At 37.6% G+C, this 26,096-nt stretch overlaps 1 protein-coding gene across 2 annotated transcripts; it reads right to left on the bottom strand.

Annotated features, from left to right (window-relative positions):
* Positions 1 to 11,189: 11,189 nt before the first annotated feature.
* Positions 11,190 to 24,410, bottom strand: kras (v-Ki-ras2 Kirsten rat sarcoma viral oncogene homolog). Of its 2 annotated transcripts, XM_055038045.1 has the most exons (6): positions 23,815 to 24,410; positions 19,964 to 20,081; positions 19,107 to 19,285; positions 17,619 to 17,778; positions 15,338 to 15,462; positions 12,575 to 12,686 (listed from the first exon to the last, which is right to left on the bottom strand). In XM_055038045.1, the coding sequence occupies exons 2-5, from the start codon at positions 20,072 to 20,074 to the stop codon at positions 15,343 to 15,345; spliced, it is 570 nt and encodes a 189-aa protein (XP_054894020.1). In that variant the 5' UTR covers positions 20,075 to 20,081; positions 23,815 to 24,410; the 3' UTR covers positions 12,575 to 12,686; positions 15,338 to 15,342. The 2 variants fall into 2 exon arrangements, with proteins under 2 accessions (XP_054894028.1, XP_054894020.1); XM_055038053.1 differs by lacking the exon at positions 15,338 to 15,462 and having other exon boundaries at positions 11,190 to 12,686; positions 23,815 to 24,407.
* Positions 24,411 to 26,096: the final 1,686 nt, after the last annotated feature.

Genomic DNA, 26,096 nt, shown 5'->3' with positions numbered 1-26,096 from the left:
AAATAAAGTTAATAAAATAAATCAATGTAGTTATCCAGAAGAAGTCTAATAATATGTGGGGGTGAGACGTTGCTGTGACTGTTGCTGTGCTGTGATCTAAAGGGCACAGGAAGACATTATAACTTGTCTGTGAAAAAGCTGTTTTTATCAATGAGTCAATTCTGAGGTGTTCTGAAAACTACAATTGCATCTTGTGAAAGAGAGTAAGGCACATCCTCTGGTGGAACGCTGTGTGTAGCATAAATCAATAACTTAACAAGGTTAAGAGTAAAATGGTTCCCATGAACATTTATTTATCTCTCCCAAGTCAGCCAGATTCATACTCTCCAATGATGCCCTCTGTGTCACATCTTACAGTATGACAAAGGTCTGCGCATGAAAGTGTACGGAGCAGGTATAGGACTGTATAATAGCAACCATAAATCAATATGACACAACGTCCAGAAGTGATTGTCCTTTACATCCCCTTCTCAACCAAAACGTGGCTTCAGGGACGATGTTTTTCATCACCAAAAGTTTAATGATGATTGTTTGGCCGAAAATGCCAGAAGGACAGACAAGGAAGATATTTGAGAATAAACAAATGGGTTTTAATTTGTGCAAATGTGACTTCCTCCCCAATACACAGCACACAGCGGAGACCAGTTGGGTAAATTTCTGTAATGAGTGTTAACAATAACAAAAACACAGTAAGCCTCTCTACTGGTTCGCCAACTCTGGGTACTGCAACAAAACTCCACATTAGTCTCAGAACACAACCACCACCATTGTTCAGAAGGAAACTGGACCCGATGACCCACCACAGTAGAGTTTCTGACAGACTGTGTGGAATCTGCAGTTCTTCCTCCTTTTATAGGCAACCAGTAGGGGGCGCCAAAAAAAAACACTCATCACAGGACAACCATAAAACCCATACTAGCAGAATTTAAACTGAACCATTTCAACTATGTTACACAAACACATTCAATAATATTAGCAGAGGAGTGTTCAGTCAATAGCTCTGAACACAGCAACATCATAAACTGTAATGGATGAGATATTCAGTAAAAATACAAAATAATGTGCAGTGTCATCACAGTTGGGAAATGTGTGTGGGTCTGTGTCTTTTCCTAATGATGTTCTATCCAAAACACTTGACCCTGCTGTTGTTTCTCCAGCTTTTAAGTTTCCCTCAGCTGATTTTCTTTTTCCAATCTTAAACGAAATTAATTCTGGTTTTTAAATTCCTTCGAGTGCAATTAATCCGGTTTTCACTTGAGATACGCTGCTTTTTCCTTTTTTTCTGCAGCTGCAAATCATCTTTAATTCAAAGGAGTTCATCTCTTTGTTTCCCTATATGTGGGGCAATGATTTTGAAACATCTACAGTACTATGAATAAGAAATTTGGAAATTTTATTTAGACACAAAGCAATTGGTAGCAGCAACAGCCTCAAATCTTTTGGGGATCCTTCTGTATCCATCCATCCATTTTCAATACCCACTAATTCTTCGGTGTTAGCACATCCTGCCAGACATTAAAGAGACACAAAACACAGACAATCATGCATTCACACATTCTTTCCTACATTCAAGACAATTAAACCTAATGTGTTTGTTGTGGGACTGTGAAAGTAAGCTGGAATACCTCAAGAGAACCCACACAGAAAGAGAGAGAACATGGAATTTTCTTATTTTTGAGATTTTGTCTCCTTCAGGTGCAATCAACAGGCAATCACATCTTTCTTAAATTTTTCTATTTTTCAATAGTCAGAAAAGAGTTTTTGGCTTTCTTTTATTTCTGATTTATAAAGCGCTAAGAAATGAATTAATAACCTATTCATTGACTATTTATTTGCCATCTACAAGAAGAGCATTATTATAAAGTGGTACCAAAATATCAATAGTTCTTCACCCTTCACACATTTTGTGAAGGGCAACAACTAAACTTTTTTTTTTCCCCACTGGAAATTAAATGTGAAGTTGAATGAAAAGGAAACAAGGTTTTCATTTCTTTTTTTTTTCCAAATACAAATCTGAAAAGAACGAGGTCCTTTTATTTTCAGCCCATTTTACTTTTATACCTTTGAATAAAATCCAATGCAAACTCTCATCAGAAGTCAAACATGCATGTTGAGGAAGAGTGGCAAGACACCACACTGATTACTAACGTATGAAGCCCGATGACAGATTTTGAAACCCTGCTAACTAATTTGTCTAAAATGTGCTCCGGATTTGGCTGATCTGCCCTTTCTTCCATCCATTTTCACATCGGCAGTGACCAGCTCCCTCAAACCCATTCAAAAAAATCAGTCCGACAGAATGATGCAGCCCTTAACGTGTTTCAACATGGAGATGGTTGGGTAGGGTTAATATTCTACATGTAGGTCAAAATGTTCACGTTTGAATTCATCTGACCAGACTTCAGATGAGTCATTCACTGGCCACTCACAACAAAAGGACACAGAAGAGTAAAAGGTTACACACACACACTCACGCATACACTCATATTGGAGAACTGCTATTTAAATTAATTTAACAAAAACTTACATAAAAGTGAAAGTTTCCAATATTCAGTGTGAAAATCAGTAAATGAATGAAGGGATATCAGCAGTTACATTTTTATTTAATTGAATCAAAGTTTAAGTTTGCATTACTATCACTAAATAACCGCTTACTAAGTTTGTAAACCACTTGACATCTGTGTAACAGGATAGAATATTGAGGCTTTAAATTCTCATGCCAATGTGGGCATTAATGTGTTCCCCTTTAGAAACAATAAATGCAGAATGAGGCCAGCTTTGTCTGTTGACATACAAAGCACAGTGTTTTCCCCACAACACAGCACCAAGGAAGCATTTATTGTGGGACTCGAGTATTGATCGCATTAGACAGTAAAAGTGTCCAGCTAAAAGGAAAATTAAGTCTTGTGTTTTGCGTGTGTGCTAGAGATTTTTTTTTAATGGTGCGAGCAGTGGGAGTGATTTAATGAATTCTCCCACAGTTTAGTGTATCCATCATGATTCGCCTCTCTGACACAGTGGTCAGCAGCAGCAGGTGGTGTGATGTGGCTGGAGTGTAAGTGGCTTTCACAATGCAGGATAGCCTGTCAAGCTGGACGCCCTTAGGGGAGCAACTTCACACCATGCAGAATGGCCTTTACACACGCACACGCGCACACACACACACACCTCTCCTTTCTGTCTCATTCTACCCGAAAGTGTGCGTGTCCGAAGTTGACACATAAGCTCATCTCTCTTGTTTTGTGTGTGCTAAAGCGAGCGGCGGAGGCAGAGGATGTTAGTGGGTGGGTGTAAATCTCTGTCCGGCAGCATGTTTCGATGGGTGTTTGGGGACTGCTTGAGGAGCAAGCTCACAGCAGCTCAGATTGATGAAGTGATGGTGATGGATGGAGGTAATAAAGGCCTGGATGTCCTGTCTGTTGCCAGTGATGAAGCTAGTATGAATCACCCATCTGAGGCTGGGGGAACGTGACGCTGCTCAATCCCTCGGTCGTCCACCCAGCCATCCAACTCCTCCTCGGTCCCTGGTTCCTTTTATCTCCATGTCCAGTGCCGTGCTACCATTATAAAGAAAATTCTACCTGAATGGATAGTGTTTTGTTAAATTATTCAGCCAGTTTTCCATGTTACAACAACATGTGCCTTAATATGACTTTAGATGATTGAACAGCACTGGTTGCTTTTCAACAAGTTTTAAAAGTGATACTTAAAATCCAATGGAACAAAATGCACTCCACCCGATAGATAAATAAAAATCACCCCTGCATAATTTAATAAATCTAATTCAGATGTTTGTTCAAGAAAAAGTGGAGAAAAAAGCATCATGCAGACCAAGGAACACAGCAGACAGGCCAGGAATAAAGTGTGGAGCAGTTTGAAGTGGAACTGGGTTTAAAAGCAATATGTATAACAAGAGCCAGGAAGCTTCTCAACAGCACAACTACAAACATACAGCAAGAGCTTCAGTGCAGTTGTTGAGATAAAAAAAAGAACATTTTCATGTGTTAGAATGGCCCAATCAAAGGCCAGATCTTGAATATCATCAAGTTTGACTGAACTTGAGCTGAAAACTTTAACGTATAATTCTCAGTCTTTTGATGATGAACACATATAACAAAAAATTGAGGTATAATAAAGTGCTTAATATCAACACAAATGGACTCTTTCCCAGAGCAGCATACTGTATACACTCATCTATGAATTGCTTTAAAAGACTCAGAAAAGGTTGAAATTTCTTGTGACATGACAAAATGTGGAAAAGCTCCTGCAGTATGAAGACTTGGAAAGAGTGGTTGATAGTGACCATCATGTCATTACTGTATCAATTTGTGCTGATGCACCCTTTCAAAGATATCATAAGCCCTGTTTAGCCATCCTCAAATACAAAATGCTCGCAGTTCAAAGTATTGCACACGGTTCATTAATTTTGTATCCAAACATAACTTGTCGAGTGATTGTGAGCCACACAGAGGAATAAGGATGAGGGGGGAAAAAATCCAATCAACTCAACCAGATACTCCTCATGAACGGGGTCATTTGAATAAAGAAGGGCATCTGAAATTGCAGTGTTTGTGTCAACATAACAAGTTAATGATCTCGGATGATAATTGGTAGCTGGATGTTGAGGCGCTGCATCGCGGCCTGCGAGGTTCAGCTCAAAGGACCTCCTGTGATAAAAGAAGCAGCATGAGGGCTTTCAGAGTGGCACGAAGCTGTAGGCAACACAATTCATCACCGCCCCATGAATATTCATCCGGCTCTCTGTTTTCCTCCAGGGGCAAGCGAAAACAAGACTGTATTAAGTCCCTTCAATGTGTTGTGGTTTTGAAGACACCTAAACCTTCTGGCCTCTCATTACCAGACTGCGCTCTTGCTGCCCCACGCTCAGCTGCCTGCCAGGAAGGGAAGCCACACTTCATTAAAGTAAAAAGGAAATTCTCTTGTTCAGTACACTAACAAGGCAGAGGTGAGGCGGTCTGATAATTGTGAATTGGCTCTTCTGCGCATGCTTAGAATTAGTGGTGATGAATGAGCTGTCTTTACACAGTTTTGGGCAAGGCTGCTCTTCCAACCAGAACACTTGCTTCATGTCTTCCCAACACCAACTTTCTCCTCATCAGCTGCCCACAGCTCCAGCAGTTTCTTGAGCATCTTTTTGGTTGCTTTATTGGACCTGCAGGCTTCTAAGTGCTGTCCCCAGATTACAGTTTAGGAAGAGGGTACTTGACTGACAGGCCTTGGCCCTGACGGTCCCTTGGGGGAATGGGAAGGGGATTTGTGATGACTGCACTGACTCGTACTTCTCTTACAATTTTCTCCAGGCAGGTTTCAGACTGTCAGGCTGAGAGAAAGCTCTCTCTGCATAATTCATTAGATCTCCTCTCTTTTTCACTCTTGGCTGTTGTGTGGCAGGCACTGGAGCTCCATTGTTTTGAAAGACAGAGTAATGGAGCTTGTCACAATACGTTAACGTAGTTTATTGTTCACAGCAACAGTTTGGAAACAAATTAACTGCCAATGAAACAAGCTGCACAAATGGCCTTTTGAAACAAAGCAGCTTAAAACGATTTTTTATTTATTTATTTATTTATAGGAAAACGATTTATTAAGAATGATTTGAGCAGCAAAGGCAACAAAAAAGGCTCATAAAAATCTGAAAATAAAGTTTACATGCACTCACCATGAGCATGACTATCATGTTACCATTGGGGCTTTAATGAGGCATTTGAAACTGTTTTTTTTTTTTTTTCCCTGGGGAGAAGAGTCAAGCAACAATCAACTTTAACAAATTCAAAGTAAAGAATTAGGGAAACAAGTCTGAATCCACACATGGACAAAACTTACCTGATCTGGCCGTTGCTTTCCTGTGCTTTTCTGCTCAATTCAAACCTTGCTTCACAGTCTGGGCTTTCTCCTATTCACTTGGATTGTCTCCTGTGTTGACCACGACTCCAAATATTGAATTAACATTTAGCAGCCATGTCATGTGGCTCAGCACTTCTCTCTTTGCAGTGGGGGATGGGTTTTTTATGGCACAGACAATTTCCATAAGCTTTGTAAAAGCTTTGTAAAAGCTTATGGAAATTGTGCACGACATACGTCACGGGCAAATGTTAGTGTTTGGGTCAAATTTAAATCTTCGATAGAGTCCTCAACTGCAGGAAGTAATGGTTTCTTAATAGCTGACAACCAATGGTCTCCTGTATCAGGCTTAGTCCAAGGAGCTGGTTTGGCTACTTTCAAAACTATAAATACAGGCTGAAATATAGAAATGATTATCACCTTATATGTGTTTAAACGTTGTATCTGGCAGCATCAAAAAGCTTCTAGCATAATCATGATATGCTAGGAGCTTATCATGAACATTATTTGAAGTTTTGTTTATTCATTTTAGATAATTAAAGAGTATTCCAGTTCCAATGTTAAATGTTCATTAGAATTTACAGTTTACTGGTCTTTGAGAATGAGTATTTGCATTATTATGCCATTACCATTATGTTACTTGAAAATTGACTCAAAAGAACAATAGTATTGATTTTTGCAATAACTTCTGGGACAATTTATCATCCAGCAAAGTTTGTTATTGTGGCAGTAGTAGATTTCAAACACCTAACCCAAATCATCAATCTCACATGAAGCATAATTGGAGAATAACAAGCCAGGAACCAGCGAGGCCCATTTCATAAGCTGAAATATGTATTTCTGGCCATCTGGCCAGACGGATGGACAGTCCATCATTCCACCTGCAAATGTATCATTAAAAGTCCAAATTTAATTTGAGATTCAATCCCAATATGAGTGTATTTAAACTTTTCAGAGACATTGTGGCAACAGAGGCTGCCTCCTCAGAACACCGTTTTGAAGCTAATTACTGCAGCAGTGCCTGATTTCCTTTTGAAGCTTGTATACTGTCTCTTGTCATGATCTGGCTGGCATTTTACTTCTTGAGAGTCTGCTGTGGAAAACATCTCATCTCTGACACTACATGACATCTCCCTTTACAAAATATGACTAAACAAGCACATCCCTCTGCATATAATCCTGCAGGTTGAAGCCAGAGGGCAAATTCTGTCACTGTGGTGGTAAATAAGGATAAGACTTTTTAAGAAAATATGCCTGCACAGTGTCATGTTGACCTCTATTACACCCTGCATGTAAAGGCTTTGGTATGTCCAAAAGCATGCTGCCAAGTTGTGATGTTTTTCTTCCAAAAACAATTTTTGGGGTGGATTTTTCAGATAAGACACAAATACTGTGACTGAAAAGGAAATGGGGAGGAAAAAAAAACTTTTATCTATGCTTCACTTCAGGTATGTTAACTTTATTTGCACAGCTCATTCGATTTTTGTAAATGCTTCCTTGTTGATCAGTCCTGTTTTCATTGACAGGGCGCTCACAATGTGAGCAATGTACAAACTTCCTTTTCTTTTATAAGGGAAAAAAACTTGCTATGTGAACCAAACAGGCCTTAGGGAAACTCCTACAGATATGCAAAAAGCAGAAGCGAGGATTTACACATTAATTTGAGAGCCAACTGAATTACTTTCAAGTTTCCTGTCTCGTATTAGCATTTTGATCCAACAGGAAGGAAACAAAAAATGTATGGCTTCTCCTTTGGAGTCATGAGTTAACCATGCCAACTGAATTAAACACATTCAGAGTTGTTTATTGTGCTAATTTAAAACTAAACATGAATAAATGAACTTAGGAAGTTTTGCATACTTGATTTAAAGTCATTCCAAATCAGACGTTTTAATGAGGACCCTGAGTAGCCCTTTGATGTGCCTGATAAAAAAAAAATCCAAAGAAACAATCTTTTTAAAAGCATCTTCAAAAAATATATCTGCTGTCTTTGATGATTTCTTGGCCATCAGCATATAAAAAAAAATTCTGCAAATTGTAAAATCACACTTTGCTTTTAATAGGGATAACATTTGATGAACATGCCCCCTCTAAGTGTGGATGTTTTTTATCTTATCAGAGTTTAGAGTAAGAACTCAATTTGTTTCATGTAATGAAGAAAGCCAAATTAGTCACAGTGCATATCAAAAGTTTTCATACACCTTGAATATTTTTTACATTTTGACATGTTACAGCCACACTCTTCAATGTATTTCATTGGGATTTAACACAGAGAAGCATTTCAATTAAGCTGAATGGATGGCCTGACAGTGGATTAGCCTCAGTCACTGTAGCTTCTAAAAGGTTTTCCTTCAAGGATTTCCCTGTATCCAATTTCTCATCCAGTTTGTTTGCCATGTCTGTCTTTGACGACCGCAGCATTGCCACAGCATGATACTGCTTCCAACTTTTTCACTTCACAAATAGCCAGGGTACTTAAGGTTGGACTGTCAAACAAAATCGCAGCAAAATACATTAACTGTAGGTATTTGTAATGTGACAAAGTTTTAAATATTTCTAGGAATATAAAAACTTTGGTAGAGAACTTTAGAACCAAAACCTTCAATCTGTGGTGTTTGTTTCTTGCTGTGCAAACTGTATTTATAAATATCAAAATGATTAATTCACTGCAATTTACGCTGTCATCATGTCATACTGGCTTTTTCAGCACCTCTGATGTAAAAATATCCATGGTATTACAGGAGGAAAACCTGCTGAAAACTTAGATAGGAACAACAAGACCATATGAACTATAAATCAAAAGAGGATTCAGAAGAGTAGACAGAGGAGACAACCGGGTGAAGCAGAACTGCACTGTGTTCTCCTAAAGAGTTCAGACAGAGTCTGCAACCTGTGGCTCTGCAGCCACCCTGTGAGGACTCTTAATGACTTTGAAAAAACTAAATTATTTTATTCCATATCTAAACTGAAAAGGATAAAACTAATGGTACAAGAGGTACCTCTTTTTATTTTTTATGAAAAATATAAAAGCAAGTCTCTCTGCAGTTTGGACAAATCTAGAAATATGGGGAGTGTAAAAAAATGTTTTCAGATTTTTTTTTTCTGTCCAATTTTCCATGTTTTGCTAATCTATCCATTCATCAACCTTCCCTACAAGTTCTACTTCCAAAACCTTACCTCATTTGCCTCAAATGTATTGGCATCTATTCATTTAGATGCCTAAATCTAGATGTATAGATTCTGTTATCTTCTTATAGAATTAAGGTCGACAAATTTGTAGACAAATTTTATTCAGCAGAAATGAGAGTCTAAATGGTTGTATGGATTGCAAACTTCTTGCTCTGGACTAACACTGAAAAACTTTTTTTTTTGTTTGTTTTTTTACAACACTTAATTCAATAAAATTATCTTTATTGCCATTTTTAATTTAACACATTCAAATGCAGTAGAAACGTCAAAGCAACTTTGTAATCAGAACATTAGATTATTTCTACCAAAACCCACTCAGCTACTTTTTATTCATGCTTAAACCTTGCAGGGTGCTGGAGGTTATCTTCAGGGGTCAATGGGCGAGGCCATCGGTCAGGTCGCCAATCTGTCAGTGACCACGTTACCGTGTGATACTCGTGCATGAACACGTTGATAGCCAAGAACAGTTTGGAAGGGCCAAAGCAAACACGTGTACATGGTTTTGGACTGTGGGATATGTGTTGAGGAAAATTAAAGGCATTTACTTGGAGAACATATACTGAAGGGCTGGGATTTTAACCCTGGAACTTCATGCAACTATTTTCACTTTAGAATAAAAAATGAGGAAGGAGGTGGGGGGAAGCTAAACATTTAGCATAGTTCCGGTGCTATGAAAAGTTCACAAACCTTTCACCCAACAAACAAATGTAAACTTCAAAAAGTGAAAACTAGCTGAGTTTGAAAGACTGTGCTCTAAATGGTAACTTAATAGTTAAACAGCACCACCTGCTGGGAAACGTAGATATGAACCTCAGAAGAAAGAGCACACCTCAACCTGATAAAATGTTTTTTGCCATTTGTGTTTGATTGAAAGGGCAACAACAAATGAGCAATTAAATCTCTGACCTCTACACTGGCCAGTTTTGTCCACTTTGCTTGTTTTTTGTTAGCTTGGACTGTTTAACCATTTTAGCTGCTACAGTAAACTTTGGATCTAATTTCCCAGTCAGGGCTTGTTCTGGATGAATACTTTTTCTGTTGTTTAAAAATGATATGCAAATAATATCAATATATAGCATCATGTCATCTGGTAAGCATTTAACAACCTGCCAATAAATGTGATCACCTTTGAACAGTGACAGGTGTGTCTTCTGCCGCTTTACAAAAAATATGTACTACAAATGTTTAATTGGTATGAAAACAATGACACTCAAGATGTTAATATTCAAAAAACAAAATCCATTCTGTTAAAAGGAAAATATATTTTAATCTGTGACAATTGCATTTTGGGAATGAACAGATTTCTAACATTCATTCCAACTTTCCAGAGTTCTCAGTCTTTTGTGTTAATTTTAAAATAAATGATAAATGGATGTTTCTACAGTGGGCAGGCTTTAACTATGAAGTCTGGAAAAACAAAAGATTGGGAGGATGGAAGAATGCAAGTAGTGAAAAGAGTGGAGAAAAACAGGGTAAGAAGCAAAAAAGACAGAAAACATAGGCAGCCATTTTGCCCCTGAACAAACTGGATGGTAAAATTAGAGGTTTAAAAAAAAAAAAAGAAGCAGCTTGGTTTCTGTTTACTTTGTTCTTTATTACACATTAAATAGGAGTGTTAAGATTCATGACAGAAAAAAAAAAAAAAAAAAAAAACTTTTTTGAGATCAGATCACCACCCTACGTCACCCCAACAGGTAGACTGTAAGGTGGTCATTCATTCCCCTCTGCAGACCTGGACCCAGACACTCTCCAGTCACAAACAGAGTGGAGCATAACTCCATTAAAGCAACATTCATTAAAGACACACCAAACGAAACGAAGCACAATTTACAAAACATGAAACCTTTTCGGTATCACAACTATACAAAGGATATTAAAATACGATCCAGGTATAAATGATACATTTCAGCAATCAGCTGTTGGCACACAATAAAAGAAGGATCATCTTAAACATTACAGTAAAACTAAACTTAAAACGTATCCTTATTATTAGGAGGATCTCATTAAAATTGCATCAGGTATTTATCAACTTTATGGAAGAAAAAACAGGAGGTAATAATATAGCAGGGTCAAAATTCATTAATCCCAAATGCAAAATCCCAATTTTCTGTGACATAAGCATTTCACCCCAAAACTAATTTGTGCATTTTTTTTTTTTTTTAGGTACAACTCAGGACAAAATAAGTGTCTAAACGTAGCACCTACGGTAATGATGAAAGGCAAATAAAAACACTCAGTCTGTAGATATTATGACAAAGGTGACACGGGCTGACCTGAGAAGAACTAGGATTAATTGTTTGGATTAACTCCGACATTTATGTCTAAAAACCTATTTCATGGCAATTTGTGCCTCATTTTAAAAACATCCATTCCAATTATAAAGAGGTGGCCAATTTCAAACACCTCCACACGTTACTCCTTAAAGTGTTGTTAACCTTTGGGACTCCGAACAGAGGCAAATTTTTCTTGCAGCTTTCAAAAAAAGTTTCTATTCTGTTACAAAACAAATTACTTTTTACATTTTAGCAAACAGTTAAAATGTAAAGTCTTTAGCTGAGAGCATGAAGGCGGTTTACAAGTAGAAAATAACTCTTTTTTTTTGCAAGGATCTCATTAAACAAAGCCTAAAACTCTGCAACATAAAACACAGCATTGGGTAAAAATCATAATCTATATTTTAACTCTTTCATTTAAAAAAAATTATTCTGACAAAAGAAATTACTGAATGCTCTTTATTAAAAACCTGAAAATTAGAGTCCAAGTTCCTCAATGCAACAACCAGAGGCAGTTTGCAATCTCCATGTCATTAAGGACACAAAGCATGCAAGGGAAAAAACAACAACACATTTTCTCATTTAGGCATGAAATCACTCCCCACACAATACAAAGCAATGACAATTTTCAAATTAATTAATTAATGGCTAACTAGGATATTAGACACTTGGGGATGGGGGTAAAGATTAGAAGTCTGCATGCATACTAATCAGTGACAAAACTAAGGGGTAGGAACAGGTAAGAGATGAGGGAATTCCACAGTGGCTGGGACATTTGGACCTTACTGGGCTCAGTACTGGTCTTTCCTCCGATACAGTTTATCTACACAAACGGGATGAATTCTCATTCTTTGGCATCCCTTACAACCAAAGGCGGTGGCATTTCAGTAAAAACAACTGAGTCATAATAGATAATTTGTCAAATATAATTGGTAATACAGTTTTCTCCTGGTTGGGTAACAATGTGAAAAATCCCACATAATTGCTATATTTTAAAAAAGAGAGAGAGAGACAAAAATATGGCTCATCTGGTTCTTACAGGTCAGCATCTGGCACTACATTGGAAATGAAGCTTATCGATGTCCGAATGGAAGAATCAAATAGGGGTTAGTATTTATTAAGGAAGGTTCGAACAAAACAAAGGCTAATAATTTAGTGTAATGTACAAAATGTTATTACTTTGAGCTGTTCAACATTGTTGTTTTGTTTTGTTTTAGTCTGTCTTGAAAAAGGGAGGGTGGTTATTCACATGAGTATACACTTTGTCTTGGACTTCTTTTTCTTCTTTTTGCCCTCCTTGCTCATCTTCTCCTTATGCTTTCGGATTTCTCGGACTAATGTGTAAAAGGCATCATCGACACCCTGGAAAGAAAAAACAAATCAACTGGTCATACATGGAAAAAGTTAAAAAAATTAAGAGTGAGGTACTGCACCTTGCAAGTGTATGCACACCCCTTCAGCTTTTTCACATGTTTACACCACAACCACAAACTTAGGTTTATTGAAACTCCAGAAGATGGAACAAATATGTCAAGTGGAAAGTAAATGACAAATGATGTTAACATTTGCTTTCTCAACAAATAACTTGGAAAGTTTTTTGCAGACTGTTTTTTTATTTAGAGTTATTTAGATCATTTATCTAGCAGCTTTGCTTATCTAGTCTCCTGTCTTCTTTGTAAAACAGGTCAAGCTCAGTTAAATAGACAGATACAAAGAACATCTGTAGCATCTTGTCACAGATTCTGCACCGCTGGTAGTTGTGGTGCAGACAGATTCTCTTCCAGAATTATAAAAGGCTTCATAACTACAACTCCATTCTCACATGAATTGAACAATGTTAATTGAATGAACTTGAACATTCATTCAATGAACTTGGGTCACTCAAGATGGGTTACAACTAGAGTGATCTAACTCAAGTTGTTATCCAACAACTTGTTGAGATGGGCGACAAGTTAAGAGTTGTAACCCAACTCTTAACTTCTCCATGACTTTCTTCCAGTTATTATTAGAAGTTAGTATTTCTTCCACCAAGTTTGCTGTACCCCCATTACATGGCTTATGGGAAACTGCAAACAAAAGTCTCGGCCTTCTTCTTGCCACTCTTCAATGACTAAATGACTTGTAAAGTGGAAAAATAATAGCCGTCATGTCAGGAGATCCTCCCACCTGAACTGTGGATCTCAGCAGCTTCTCCAGAGTTACTATGGCCTCTCGTACTTCATCAGAACTGTCAAAATTGGCTCTCATTGACGTAGTCACGTGACAGAAGTTGCGTCATTTTGTTAGTCATCAGTCTTCTCAACAAAGACCTGGCCAAACCATTTCGACAGAGCTCTGTGAGAAGTTTGTTGCAGACGTGAGCTTGGGCAGCAATGTTGATATTTTGTGGAGATTAGGGGTTTGATGTGTACTGAAGGGTGCCTCCCAAATGGTCTGCACTCGTTGTGTGTGTAAATATGAACATCCCAAAAACATGTGACTGCATGATGAATGTTCAGCTTTGGATGAAGTGCGGGAGAGCCTTAATGCTCTCCAGGACCCATCATCTGGGGTGGTAAACAGGTCTTCATAGGTTTAACAAACATCTAATCGTTCTGGCCAATAACTTAAAATACATTTGGGATTGTTGTTGTAATCTGATCACATGTGAAAAGATTTAGGGGATATGAATACATCTGCTAAGCAACACAAATGTTGCAAAAAAAAATGGGCTGAAATACAACCATCTCTGGTGGCACCATCAGCAGCACAAACAGTAGCTGCAGTCATACAAGATAATTTTCCTCTGTCAGACCACAAGTGATTAGCTTAGTAACTCGATGGAACATGTATTTCTTTCTATATTACAATCATTCGAGCTTCCATCAGACTGGTTGGCATTTAATTTGGTAACAGTTGAAACAGTTCATCATCTTTAAGTCCCTCATGTCTGAACTTAATGGGGGTGAGCAGGTTTAACCCCAGGAGTTCAGATCTCAGCTTTCCTTCTCAATTATAGAGGTAAAAATAGGCTTTTGTTAATGCAGCTAGTGTCTGCTGATGCCATAGTATCACAAGTGTGAGTACAGAAGAGACGGTGCACTAAATATGACCATCTCCAAAAAAATTTAAACAAACAGGTTGGGTGAAGAGCTTTAAAAAAACAGCAAGACATTTACAAACCTATTAAAACAAAAAAAGATGGGGCTCTTATCTGTGAGAGACACGTTCTTTGGTGATGACAAATTTGACAGTTTATTGCATCACATCAAGCGTTTCAACATGATTTAGTCCCAAATTGACAATAACATCCTTACCAACCATCCCAAACCACTTTGCTCATCCCCATTTGGACACTTTCACACTGGATGTTTACCCTGACCACTTACTGAAGGCTTTTTCACACAAACTGACAATTTTACTTGATTATGGAAACAGAATGGACATTTTTGAGGAAGGGAAGATGCAAGAATAAACTGTTAGACTAGTTTAGATTAGGGATGCACAATATATCTGCTTTGATATTGGTATCGGACGATGTTTGCCACGTTTTTACAGCAATACATTACCATTGGTGATACAGGAATGTAGGATGTTTCTCTGAATTAATCTCAGCTGTGTGATTGTTTTACAATGTTGGAAGGGTAGAAAAAACAACTACGCTTTTTTCATACAGCTGGAGAGAGAAACAGTAATAGATGGAAATAATCGGCCACACCAGACCAAATTTTCATACTGGTGCATCCCTAATTTGAAAAGCACCCCACTTGGCGTGATTCAAAGCTGTATAGACTTTATAAATTAACTCAGTGTGAAAATGTCCATGGATAATAATCACCTACAATGCAAACAAAACACTTTTAAAGGAAGAGGAAATCAGCCGCTTCAGCCTCCTGTTAGAGCATCACCACAACCCTTACAGAAACCAGCAGCTAAAGCTTTGAGAACACATGAAGCATCACCGTCCACCGATTCCTCCGTGGGTCCCCACTAACACAGACAAAGCTGGTTTGTGCGCGGCTGCGTACACTTACCCCTCTCACATCACAACACACTTTTTAAGCTTGACACACTTCGGAGTCTTTTCTTCCTTGCAGATCTTATTGAGGCGGTACAGCCTGATCTCCCGTACCAGAGTGTAAAAGGCATCTTCCACTCTCTGTAGTACAAGACACAACTTTCCTCAATGCAGAGGAAGGCAGGCAACAATACCGTATGGATGCATGTGTTACAGACTACAGACACAAATGAGTGAAACAAATATTTTTGGTCCACTTCATATTGGGCGTGTGGAAACGTTTGTTTTGTCGATCACTCTGATTATGAATAATTTGCTCTCTGCAGGCTCGGACAGCAGTGATTATTTCAAACTAAATTATTTTTATTCAAAATATTTATACCCTGATTAGAATCAAACAAACATTGATTCCGCTTTGTGATTCTGGCTTCTTAAAATAAGAGATTCACTGATTGCTGTTATATAATGCAAAAACGTTGCATAACATAGGGATTTCAAATGACTTTAAACTGAAATATATACCTCAAAGAAATAAAAGCCTTTGTAGACTACCATTTCAACTTTTGAATATTCTTTTACAGTTTTCTGTTAAATAATAGCAAGTAATTGTTTGTAAAGAGAGCAGCATGTCTCAATAGAGAACAGATTCCTTCCAGTTATTCAGCCTCTATTCAACTCTGGTGATTGATCCATCTATTTTTTAAGATGTTGCATATGGTAGTTTTCTTCACAGTCCAGTTGAAAAACAAAAAAACTTTTAGAATTTACAGCTTCCCTGTGTCCATCCATAAACAAAAAAGGCCATAATTTTAGGAATGGAAAAAAAATATATGCATAACTGGAGTCAAAAATGAAAGAAAAACAAAGTATCTTACCACCCACCAGTCAAGCAGGTGAAATTTGCCTTTTCATCTGAGCAATCAGTGCATCCCTTCTTTATAGTCCTGATAAGTGATCTATGGTGCTAAAGAGGTGATGGGCTGACGCACACAGATCACAGTCTACTCCAGACAATTTAAATGTGTATTATATTTTTATGCAGTTTTTCTAGTTTCCAAGCCTGTAGCAGCAGAAATAATGACTCCAGTGCAAAACCAGTATCTTTGCTTTTCAGAGAAATTCCACAGGAAAAGAAACAACTGTGCAACAATTAAGGCAAAAATGCCTGGCAAATTTCTTCCTGAAGAGATTTTCGATTCATTTTGAAATGTCAATGAAATGACATTTGAAATTCTCATCAGAAATTACACAATGCAAGGCTAGATAAAGCCAAAAATTGGGGTGATTAAATTTTGGACGTCTTAAGTCCCTGCAGAAATGCCTTAAATATTGTCCCTCTTTTACAGAAACCAAGACAACAGGAGGAAGACTGAGCATTTAAAGGAGGAGAGATCTTAATTGCTGGTTACAGAATTACAAAATGCTTTGTGGAAGTTTTTTATGAAACCGATCAAGAGCTATCTGTAGCAGCAATCCTAGTTTGGCACTGGAATCTTTTTTTGTCTCATAAAATGTGTGAATGCATTAGTAGCTTATCCTCTTTTGTGCAAAGCAAGACATTTTATCCAGAAAAATCAAATGACATCACCTAAAACTTCACAAATTCCTTGAGAAACAGACAGTAGCTGGTCAGACAGAAACAACACCGTGTGAACAGAAATTACCGACAAATACAGGCAGAGATAGGTGACCAAAGCTGCAAGGAATTATTCACTGTGACATTAATTTCCCCCCACCAGAAGGAACCTTGATTCAGGTTGGGTCAGAGACCAAGAAAAACGTGTTTATAGATCACTTCATCAGCCAGTCGGTTTCCGAAGGCCATGCTCACAGCACACACCGCCTGAACAGCAAATCTTCCAACACCCAGTCACAGTGACCAGTAAGAAGAATCATTAACCCGCCACATAATTACTGACAGTTTGTCCTTTCATGCAGACACCTTGACACAAATTAAGTGATTTGCTGATTAATTATTAGTGGGGAGCCTTTGCAGGTGGTCCTAATGACAATATAATTCACATATCCATGACAAAGTGGCATGCAATAATCACATTATGACCCATAAATAAATAAAAAATACTTCAATTAACCAAAGAGGATTTAATGAGGCTTGAAACATTAACTGGTAAATTTCCCAGCAACATTATTACAAAAAGACCATTAGAGATAGAGGAAGCAACACCACCAGTCACATTTCTCTCCAATTTATCAAACATTTTAAAGGACATCTGATAAGATTCTGATGATTTATTAAATTTCACATCAAAGTAAGAAATCCTGGGAGTGACACTTACCTGCCGTGTTTTGGCTGAGGTCTCGATAAAGGGAATGCCGTAGCTGCGTGCTAAGTCCTGAGCCTGCTTCGTATCCACCGTTCGAGAAGGGAGGTCACACTTGTTGCCCACCAGCACCATGGGGACGTCCTCAGAGTCCTTCACCCGCTTGATCTGTTCTCTAGACAAACACACAAGAAACAATTTTAAGTTTTAGGGCTTATTAAATACACTGACGACAGCAGTTGTGACAAGGCCACCTTTTCTTCTCTACAGGGAAGGAAACGTGTCCCTACCACTAACAGCATCACCACCACCAAGAAAGATACTAAAATTAGTGGTGGTGATTTTAGCATCACCACCACTAATTTTAGAAGTTTTCTTAAGCAGAGATCAAACACAAGACACCTCAAATGTGAGTTTAGTAAATATTGCATCCACCAAATTACAGAATTGCGCTCATTAATATTACAATGGTAATTGCAATTTTATACATTTTGCAGCTCTACTTTTTCAAATTACAGTAAGCTTTTACTCAAAACCAGTAGTTGGGTAATAAATAAAATGAAACTGTTTCTTTCATTAGAGAAATCAGGTGATGGTGTTTATTTGATGACGACATAAGTTTGAATAAATCCACGCCTTCCAGCACATCTTCCTTTCGTCTATCATTATGTTGCTTCCAACTCTGTGACTTTTATGTTTGACACTGTCATTTTTGTCAGACTGTGTATTTACTGCAGTGAGACTACATGAGGCAGGCTGACCACATTATAGCCTTAAAAGAAATCACAACAGTTGCAATTAACCAGAATTTAAAAAGTTGTAAAATTTTAGATCATCTTACTTCCAGAAGATGAGAAATTGCTTGAGAGTTTTCTTCGGGCACATCGAACAGATTAAAGCAGCTCTGCACACTGCTGGCCAATCTAACTATAGTTATGGTTAGCTAAAATAAATAAAATAATTAAAAAAGAAAAACTAATGTATTCTCTACTTGCCAACAAAATAGACACTTTTTGACTATTTTTGACTGCACTAGTGTAAAAAAATATATATCTTTACATAAAAAAAAGAAAAACTGTCCCATCATTTATGTTGCAATGATGTTGCGATGACAACAATTTTGCTAGATTGTGTGCCCATAGTTAACATATGTTATGGTATATTCTACTTTGTCTTTGGACACAAAACTTGCAATTCGGCCTGATCGGTCACATCGAGTGTCCGCTACATGGATAAATTACAAGGATTAGTAAGTCATGGTGCAATATGATATTTACAATTTTCAACAAGTAGAGACAAAGAACTAATGGAGTCTGTTAAAAGAGGCTGGACTCAGATATTCCTGACAGCAGATTGTTGATTCTTTAATTGTCTTTTCCACAACTTTCAGAATTTTATCCAAAAGCTTCCACAGGACATAAAGATTTGCTTCAATTTCTAATACTTTGGCTGAGTGTTACCACCCACTGCAGAGTCCGCAGCCCGCCTGGTATACCAACTCACCTATAGTGGTGAATGTCTTCAAAGGACTTGGTGTTGTTGATGGCAAAAACACAGAGGAATCCCTCTCCTGTCCTCATGTACTGATCCCTCATGGCGCTGTACTCCTCCTGACCTGCAGTGTCCAGGATGTCCAGCAAACACGTCTCTCCATCGATAACCACCTGCTTTCTGTAGGAGTCCTGAAGGTGGAACAAGTAAGAAAACCCAAAAACTGATCAGAACTCCAGAATCATGAGACAGCAGCATTAGCCAGGCGTAATTTTACAATAACAAGCAAAGACTGTGCTTGAAAAACAATATTAGTGACTGGCGACATTTTCTAATCTATTTGTTCTTTATTAAGGCCCATCTCTAGCTGCATTACTGCACTGTATTTTCTGGAAGAGCTCAAATTACATCAATGTCCCAGGCACCGTCACAGTACTCCCGTTGTTCATCGCACCGATGGCCACATTCAGACGGTAGCACCAGAAATAATTACCAACTGCTCCCATGACAAGCAATACACTCAGATGCTATCTTGTATCTAAGTAATCTATAGGCGCGCTCCAACCTGTCACAACACATCAATAATTGACTGAACGCATGACAAGAGAGTTCGCACAAGAAAGGTTGGCACTCGGAAAAAGCTGGGCAGGCAGCCAGGCATGGAAAGTCATTATAAACCTGTTTAGTGTCCTTTCAGAGCTGAAAACCTGTTGAGCCTGTTGCAGACTGCTGTTTTTTTCAGGTTTTTCCTTGTTTTGCACCCATCTATTCCTGACATGTATGCAAAGCCACTTGGATAGTTAGGAACTTGACTAAATGTGCTTTTGCAAAAAATAAATGTGAATACAACTTTGGTTTTTGTACTTTACCTCGATAGTCGGGTCATATTCATCCACAAAATGATTCTGGATGAGCTGGATCGTAAGCGCGCTCTTGCCGACACCACCAGCTCCCACCACAACCAGCTTATATTCTGTCATGATTTACCTGGGAAGAAAAATAATGTGTTAACTTGATCATATTTACACAAACACTGGGGGAGATACTCTCATTCCGTTGCAATTTGTTGGTTTTGTCCAAGTGTGTGTTGTGTCTGTGAGGTCGAGACTGAAGGCATGAGTGGAGAGAAAAAGGGGAAAAACATTGCTGAATCACTGGAAAATTAGATTCCACTTCACTACATTTTGAATCCTTATTTTAGTATTTAACAGAAAAACTAAGGAAAATGTTTAAATTATACACTTCTACAAACTAAATTTTCCAGATACTTTAATGTGTTTTTAAGAACATTGAAGACATGTGAAGGTTTTTATCAAACTATGAAACAAAATTGCTGAGGCAGGTCTTCCATTTCAACAAAGCAATAAAAGGCTATTTGACTTTTTTCTTTTACAACAGGATGAACACACAGCTGAATAATCTAATATCACTGCCTTTTTTTAAAACACCAACAGTTTTGATCAGCAATTCTTCCATTTCATTAAACAAAAAAAATAAATAAATAAATCCTGAAAATCTTCAACTGAAGTTAAAGGAAGTAAATTGGGTTCAGTTTAAAATCAGGACATTTGAGATTAAAGTAGTTTTGTATTTTATTTGTTCATAATTAAAATTTTAAATAAAACAAAAAAACACAACAAAATAAGAGAATAAGCAGTGATTTGAAAAAAAAAAACTAAGATTATAGCAAACAAAAACTTACACAGAAAAAGTATGAAGACTAACATACATCATTTGCACAAGCATTCAAATCCTAATCCAGCACCCAATTCAGTTCAGCGTTTAAGACCACAAAGGCCCAATAGTAACCCCAGGCAGAAAGAAATCTATGACATTACATTAAAGCTCTAAAATTGACAAGCGACTGGGAAACTCTCTGCTGTCTGGCTGCTTTGTGGAGCAACATCCATCAATAGAGGCAGATGGCCTTTACAGAAGTTACAGTGTAAACTGCAGAAAGCCAATAGCCTGCAGTCAGGGTTGAACTCAACTAAATGTTAAAGCCCTGGTTAAACAGGCAAACGTTAAAACAACAGCAAATGGTTTGGTAGATGTGTGATATGCATATTTTTTTGTCTCTCTAAAGCTATCAGCAGCATCTTTGACATTTATACTTATGATTAGTGACATAAGATACAAGGTTATCGGGGACAAATCAGAATGCACTGTTGGCAATGTGACAAAACACTGCAAGGATGTACATCTGACACATGCGTGGTATGACTTCATGAACCTTTCATCTTTGCACCTGATCAAAGTGGAGCCTAAAAGACAGATAGCACATGCATCAATTCAACAACAAATGAATGTCAAAGACCAATAAGGATTATGGTCATTCAACCTATTTAAATATTTGTAGTTTGTAATTGTTTGATTCACTTTATTGGTGCAAAAAGGAGCCGTTGGCAGACTCTTGTAATGATCAACTCATCTACTAGCAGGATGTTACTTGATGTAATGTGGGTTTGACCATATAAACATTTTATACATTTATCTGTACAACTGATTGAAATATTTAATGAAAAGCATATGTATTAACACACTATACTTTAATGAGTGTTTGCCTCCAAATAGTTTGTTTACAGCTAAAATGTCAAAGAGGTTATTTATTCATTATAGTGAAATATTTTTGCTGTAAGAATCAAAACAGAAAAATATCCTTATTACACTTTCATTTATTGAGAGGGCTCATGATGCAATAAAAAAGTTTGCTTTTTAAAATACTTATTTATCTGGACTCCTATATATTTTATATGTGCACTCCTCTGATTGTCACCATTTTCTCCTTTACATTTGCTGCAGTTAAAAATAAAACATGAGTTATCACCTGTAATTGTGAAAAACATTCAAGGGTCATATCTTGAAGAGGCAGAGATTACAAAGAAATATTACTAATCATCATAAAACAAACATGAGGCATTACCATTTTAGCGAGGAAACATTAGAAAAAATTGAATTAAAACACCACAACACAAATATTGACATTACAAGAATAATAATTAAAAAAAAGAAATATACTGATAAACAATGGAAGCACAATCAGAGGAAATGGTAATATAGAGGAAATGGACATAGATTTGGCTAATAAACTGACCCAGACTCAGTAATGATAGTAATGGTAAAACAGTAAGGTTACCCACTGTGTTACGTGTTTGTCGGCCTAAAAACAGAAGAATTGATTAGGAGTTAATTCAAAATGGAAAGTACAGCCAATTAGGGGTGTGACATCAAAGTAGCTGCAGACCTATTCTGTAATGTCAGTCTTACGATTTACAGTCCTTTAAATGAGATGTCAGAGAACATGCCAAAGTATAACCACAATTTTCTCTAGCTAAATAGTGCATGAAAGCAAGACCAAGTTAAAGTTTATTGATAAAGCATATTTACAACAACCTCAGCTGACCAAAGTGATTCACAACAAACACATCACAAATAGATGAATGATAAAACAAAAAATAAAACTGAGTTCTAAAAATAAAGACTATTATAACATTGTCAGAAAATGCCAAAAAATAATATGAATAAAACTAAAAGACACTTAATTTCAGCTACAGTGACTTCCCAAAAACTTAAATTATGTGCCTGCAGTCTGGCCTTGAACTGACCTACTGACTGAGATCACACAGTCCCTCCCCAACCTGTTGTTCCACATTGCCAGTCAGTTGGCTGAAAGCTAGTGCATTTGTTGCTCTCTTTGAAAAAAATGACAAATATTTAAAGAGTCATAAATAGGGTTAGTCATGGCATAGAAACTAAAGAAGCTCTGTGCATTATTCTTATAACACTTATGTTGTTTTAACAATACAGTGAGCAAATTATTAGCAACATGCCTGTTATAGGCAACTGGCAACCTGAACCTAATAATCAGTCAATGTATGTTAGATACACAAACTACTGATGAATCTGGCAGTATGTATACCAAATTCCTTATTTAAGTCTATGTATCATAAACAATACATAAATGTTATGGCAGTAATCACGTTATCTTAGCAGCATTGTGAGTAATTGTAGTTTTGCTGATTGAAAAAATCCCCCAACTGGACAATGTTACAGCTTTTCAAGTCTTTTTTACAAAGTTACATTGTGGGTCTCTCATACAGAGCCCATGCATACAATGCAGCAGCTGCTCGCCCAAAACACTGGAAAAATACTCACACAGGCTGATCAGAGGGCTTATTGATTAGCTTCCGAATATAGATGATCTCGTTTTGAAACGAGCTGTTAAATATGGTAACAGAATCTTTCAGTAAAAGCCCTGCGTGGGGTCCAGGTAGACTTTTGAGACCTTTAAAAGGGTTTAAAAGTCGACAGGAATTTGATTTAAACCCTGCCTGCCTACCAGTTAGCCTAGCACAGAAGCTCGCTTAAACACTTGAAAGTTACCTAACCCCGGTTTATATACATTTTCCTGGTGTGTTCCGGGTAAGAAAGACGTTAATGACTTTTGCCTGTTTAATGTGGTCGGACACAGTTTATATCATTCATTCAAAGAGGAAAGGAAGCCGCCATTGAGAGGCTAGCTAGGTCTGCAATGCAGGGCCAAGCGTTAGGTTAACAATTGGGCGTAGTTTGGGCTACAAATTTAAATAGTTTTACTACAATCTCGCAAATGGCTGTTTTAAAGAGAGGTACACCACCCTACACGTATTTGTGAAAATAAAAACAATAAAACAAACAATAAAAACGCCTCTACACGAAGCGAGCTTCTCTCGTTTGTTACCTTTTAGCGAATGGAGTTCCGCGTCTGAAGTAGCGACCAAAGAAGTCAAGCAGATAATCCTCCCGTTTCACTCGATCTCCGCATTTCCTACTTCTGCTTCTCACCAAAACCCCCGCATTCCGGTCGGTTCAACGTCGTGTCGGAAGCAAGCGGGACCATGCAGACAAAAAACAATTTAAAAAAAAAAGAAAGAGTGGAGGAATCAATCGATTGAACTTTCCATCTGATCCAGCGTCCCTTCGGCCTAGCTGCTGCTGCTGCTGCTCAGGCTGGCCCGAGTTACGGGAATATGGGCGGATACCAAGCAGGGCGCACTTTACCCAGAAATCATAGCAGGGAGATTTTTTAACCGGTCTGGGGCAAATCGGTCAACCGTCTCTGTAGCAATATGTGACCCACAATCCGCTCTGCTTTGTCACCTCTGTATGTACATTGCTGTCACCAGCTCAACAAATGTGCTACTGTGTTTTATTTAAACAAATTATGCTTAATGTCGCCATTTTTTCCCACCTCTATAACAACGAAATCAAAACCAAATGCAGTTTTTACTTTTGTATTTTAATACCCACATGGAATAATGTGAATATATAGAGAAGCCTGCTGTAGTTTCATGCCCTCCAGCACTCTCACTGCTGCTGCTCCTGCTGCTGCTGCAGCGTCAACAAAGCCTAGGGGGCGACTCCAGTATATATAGGTTCTAAATATAACTGGAATGTGCTGGAGGAACGTCATTCCCAAGCAAGGAAGTGATTTGCCAATTCCTTGTCAGTTTCTCTACGTATTCACTGGGGCTGCTGCTGCGCAGTACTTATGCATGACTAAATGTGCGGCTTGTGACAAACCCAGACAACTAATCCACGTTTTAGTGACGCTTGCAAACGTAAAAAAAGGGAAAAAAAGAAACACTGGGAGGACATCGCGCTAAATGATTTTTTGAAAATTGTTGATTGTGATGTTTTTATGACGTTTCTTTCTCCCATCCTTAGCAAACGTTTAAGGACTCATCTTAAGCTATTCTTTTTGCAAGTATATCTTTCAAAAAGTGTTATTAATCAAAACTTTATTATCAGCCTCATTACCGTAATTGTTAAAAAAAATGAAAGAAAACACAAAATATACAATTCGGATTAAAATATAAAATACATAAAATAGCTAAAATATTTTTTTCGGATTCTTCCTAACAACAGAGTGTAGAAGACGACTGAAAGTCAATTAATAAGCACTTAATATACTTCCCAATGTCCCCAATTTGCTACACTAACAGTTTCTGACCACTAGTTGGCGACATTTATCAATCTCCGAATTTCGGTCCTCAATAAATCAGTAGTGGATGGCAATAACACCAGACAAAACCTGCCAATATAATCATGCTAAATACATTAATTAGAACCATCCATCAGAAATAGGCAGACAAGAGGCAGCTTATTTCTTCCACCACAATCTCGCACCATTCTGACTAGTCTCACTGTACTTGCTGAGGAAAGACATCCCTATAGCATTAGCGTTGTTTCAAAGAGATGCTCAGTGTTAATCTGAACAAACCGAAAAGCGCTGTGCGAACCGCGTCAGTAAAAGCTAGAGCTATCTATCATCTATTGCTCCACCTCAGCAAGAGATGTAGATACCAAAGATTAAAACAATTACATAGAGATTTTATGTGACTTCCTTTCAGCAGACGAGAGGCACATATTGGGATTTTATATTTATTGGTCAACATCATTCAACATTTTTATTAGATATGGTCACAACATAAAAGGGATAAACCGGATACAATTAAAATCAATACCAATAAAGACATGGTTGTATACAACCAGTATTAAACCTCAAATCCAACTTCTCTGCTCCAGACAAAAAAAAATGTATTCCTACAGACAGATTCCAAATTTGACAATAAAATGATGATGAATTGGTTTTTAAAAAGCAGACCTCTTCTAAGCTCAGTGTCTGCACACCTCATGGTGCGAAAACCACAGTGAACCTGCTCGCATTAACAATGGCTGCATGTTTCACTTAGAGTGACTCACCACTAAAGCACTGTAATTGAAAAAGCCATCATTAACATTATTACTTGCTATTGTGCACCTCAGATATGGAAAAAGTAAATTGTTTTCTTTCATGGAGGTTTTCTGAGTCATGAGAAACAGTGGTTATTATAGTAATTGCTTCACTTTATGCAAGAAGATAAAATAAAAGGGACCTCGAAGCTTTGCTGTGTAAGTGACATTTGAAAAAGTGTTTCCAATTATGTGAGGCTTAATAGGTAAGAACACTTGCTGGATTTT

This window comes from Poeciliopsis prolifica, unplaced genomic scaffold, assembly GCF_027474105.1.
Source record: "Poeciliopsis prolifica strain line A6 unplaced genomic scaffold, Auburn_PproV2 SCAFFOLD001, whole genome shotgun sequence".
Classification (NCBI taxonomy): Eukaryota; Metazoa; Chordata; class Actinopteri; order Cyprinodontiformes; family Poeciliidae; genus Poeciliopsis; species Poeciliopsis prolifica.
The sequence above is the reverse complement of the archived record's forward strand: the minus strand, read 5'-3'. Positions and strand labels throughout refer to the sequence as shown.

Coding starts and splice junctions, on each gene's coding strand:
- kras (XM_055038045.1), bottom strand. CDS start 20,074: ATGACAGAATATAAGCTGGTTGTGGTGGGAGCTGGTGGTGTCGGCAAG. Junction 19,286..19,963: donor AATATGACCCGACTATCGAG/GTAAAGTACAAA, acceptor TTCCACCTTCAG/GACTCCTACAGAAAGCAGGT. Junction 17,779..19,106: donor GAAGACATTCACCACTATAG/GTGAGTTGGTAT, acceptor GTGTTTGTCTAG/AGAACAGATCAAGCGGGTGA.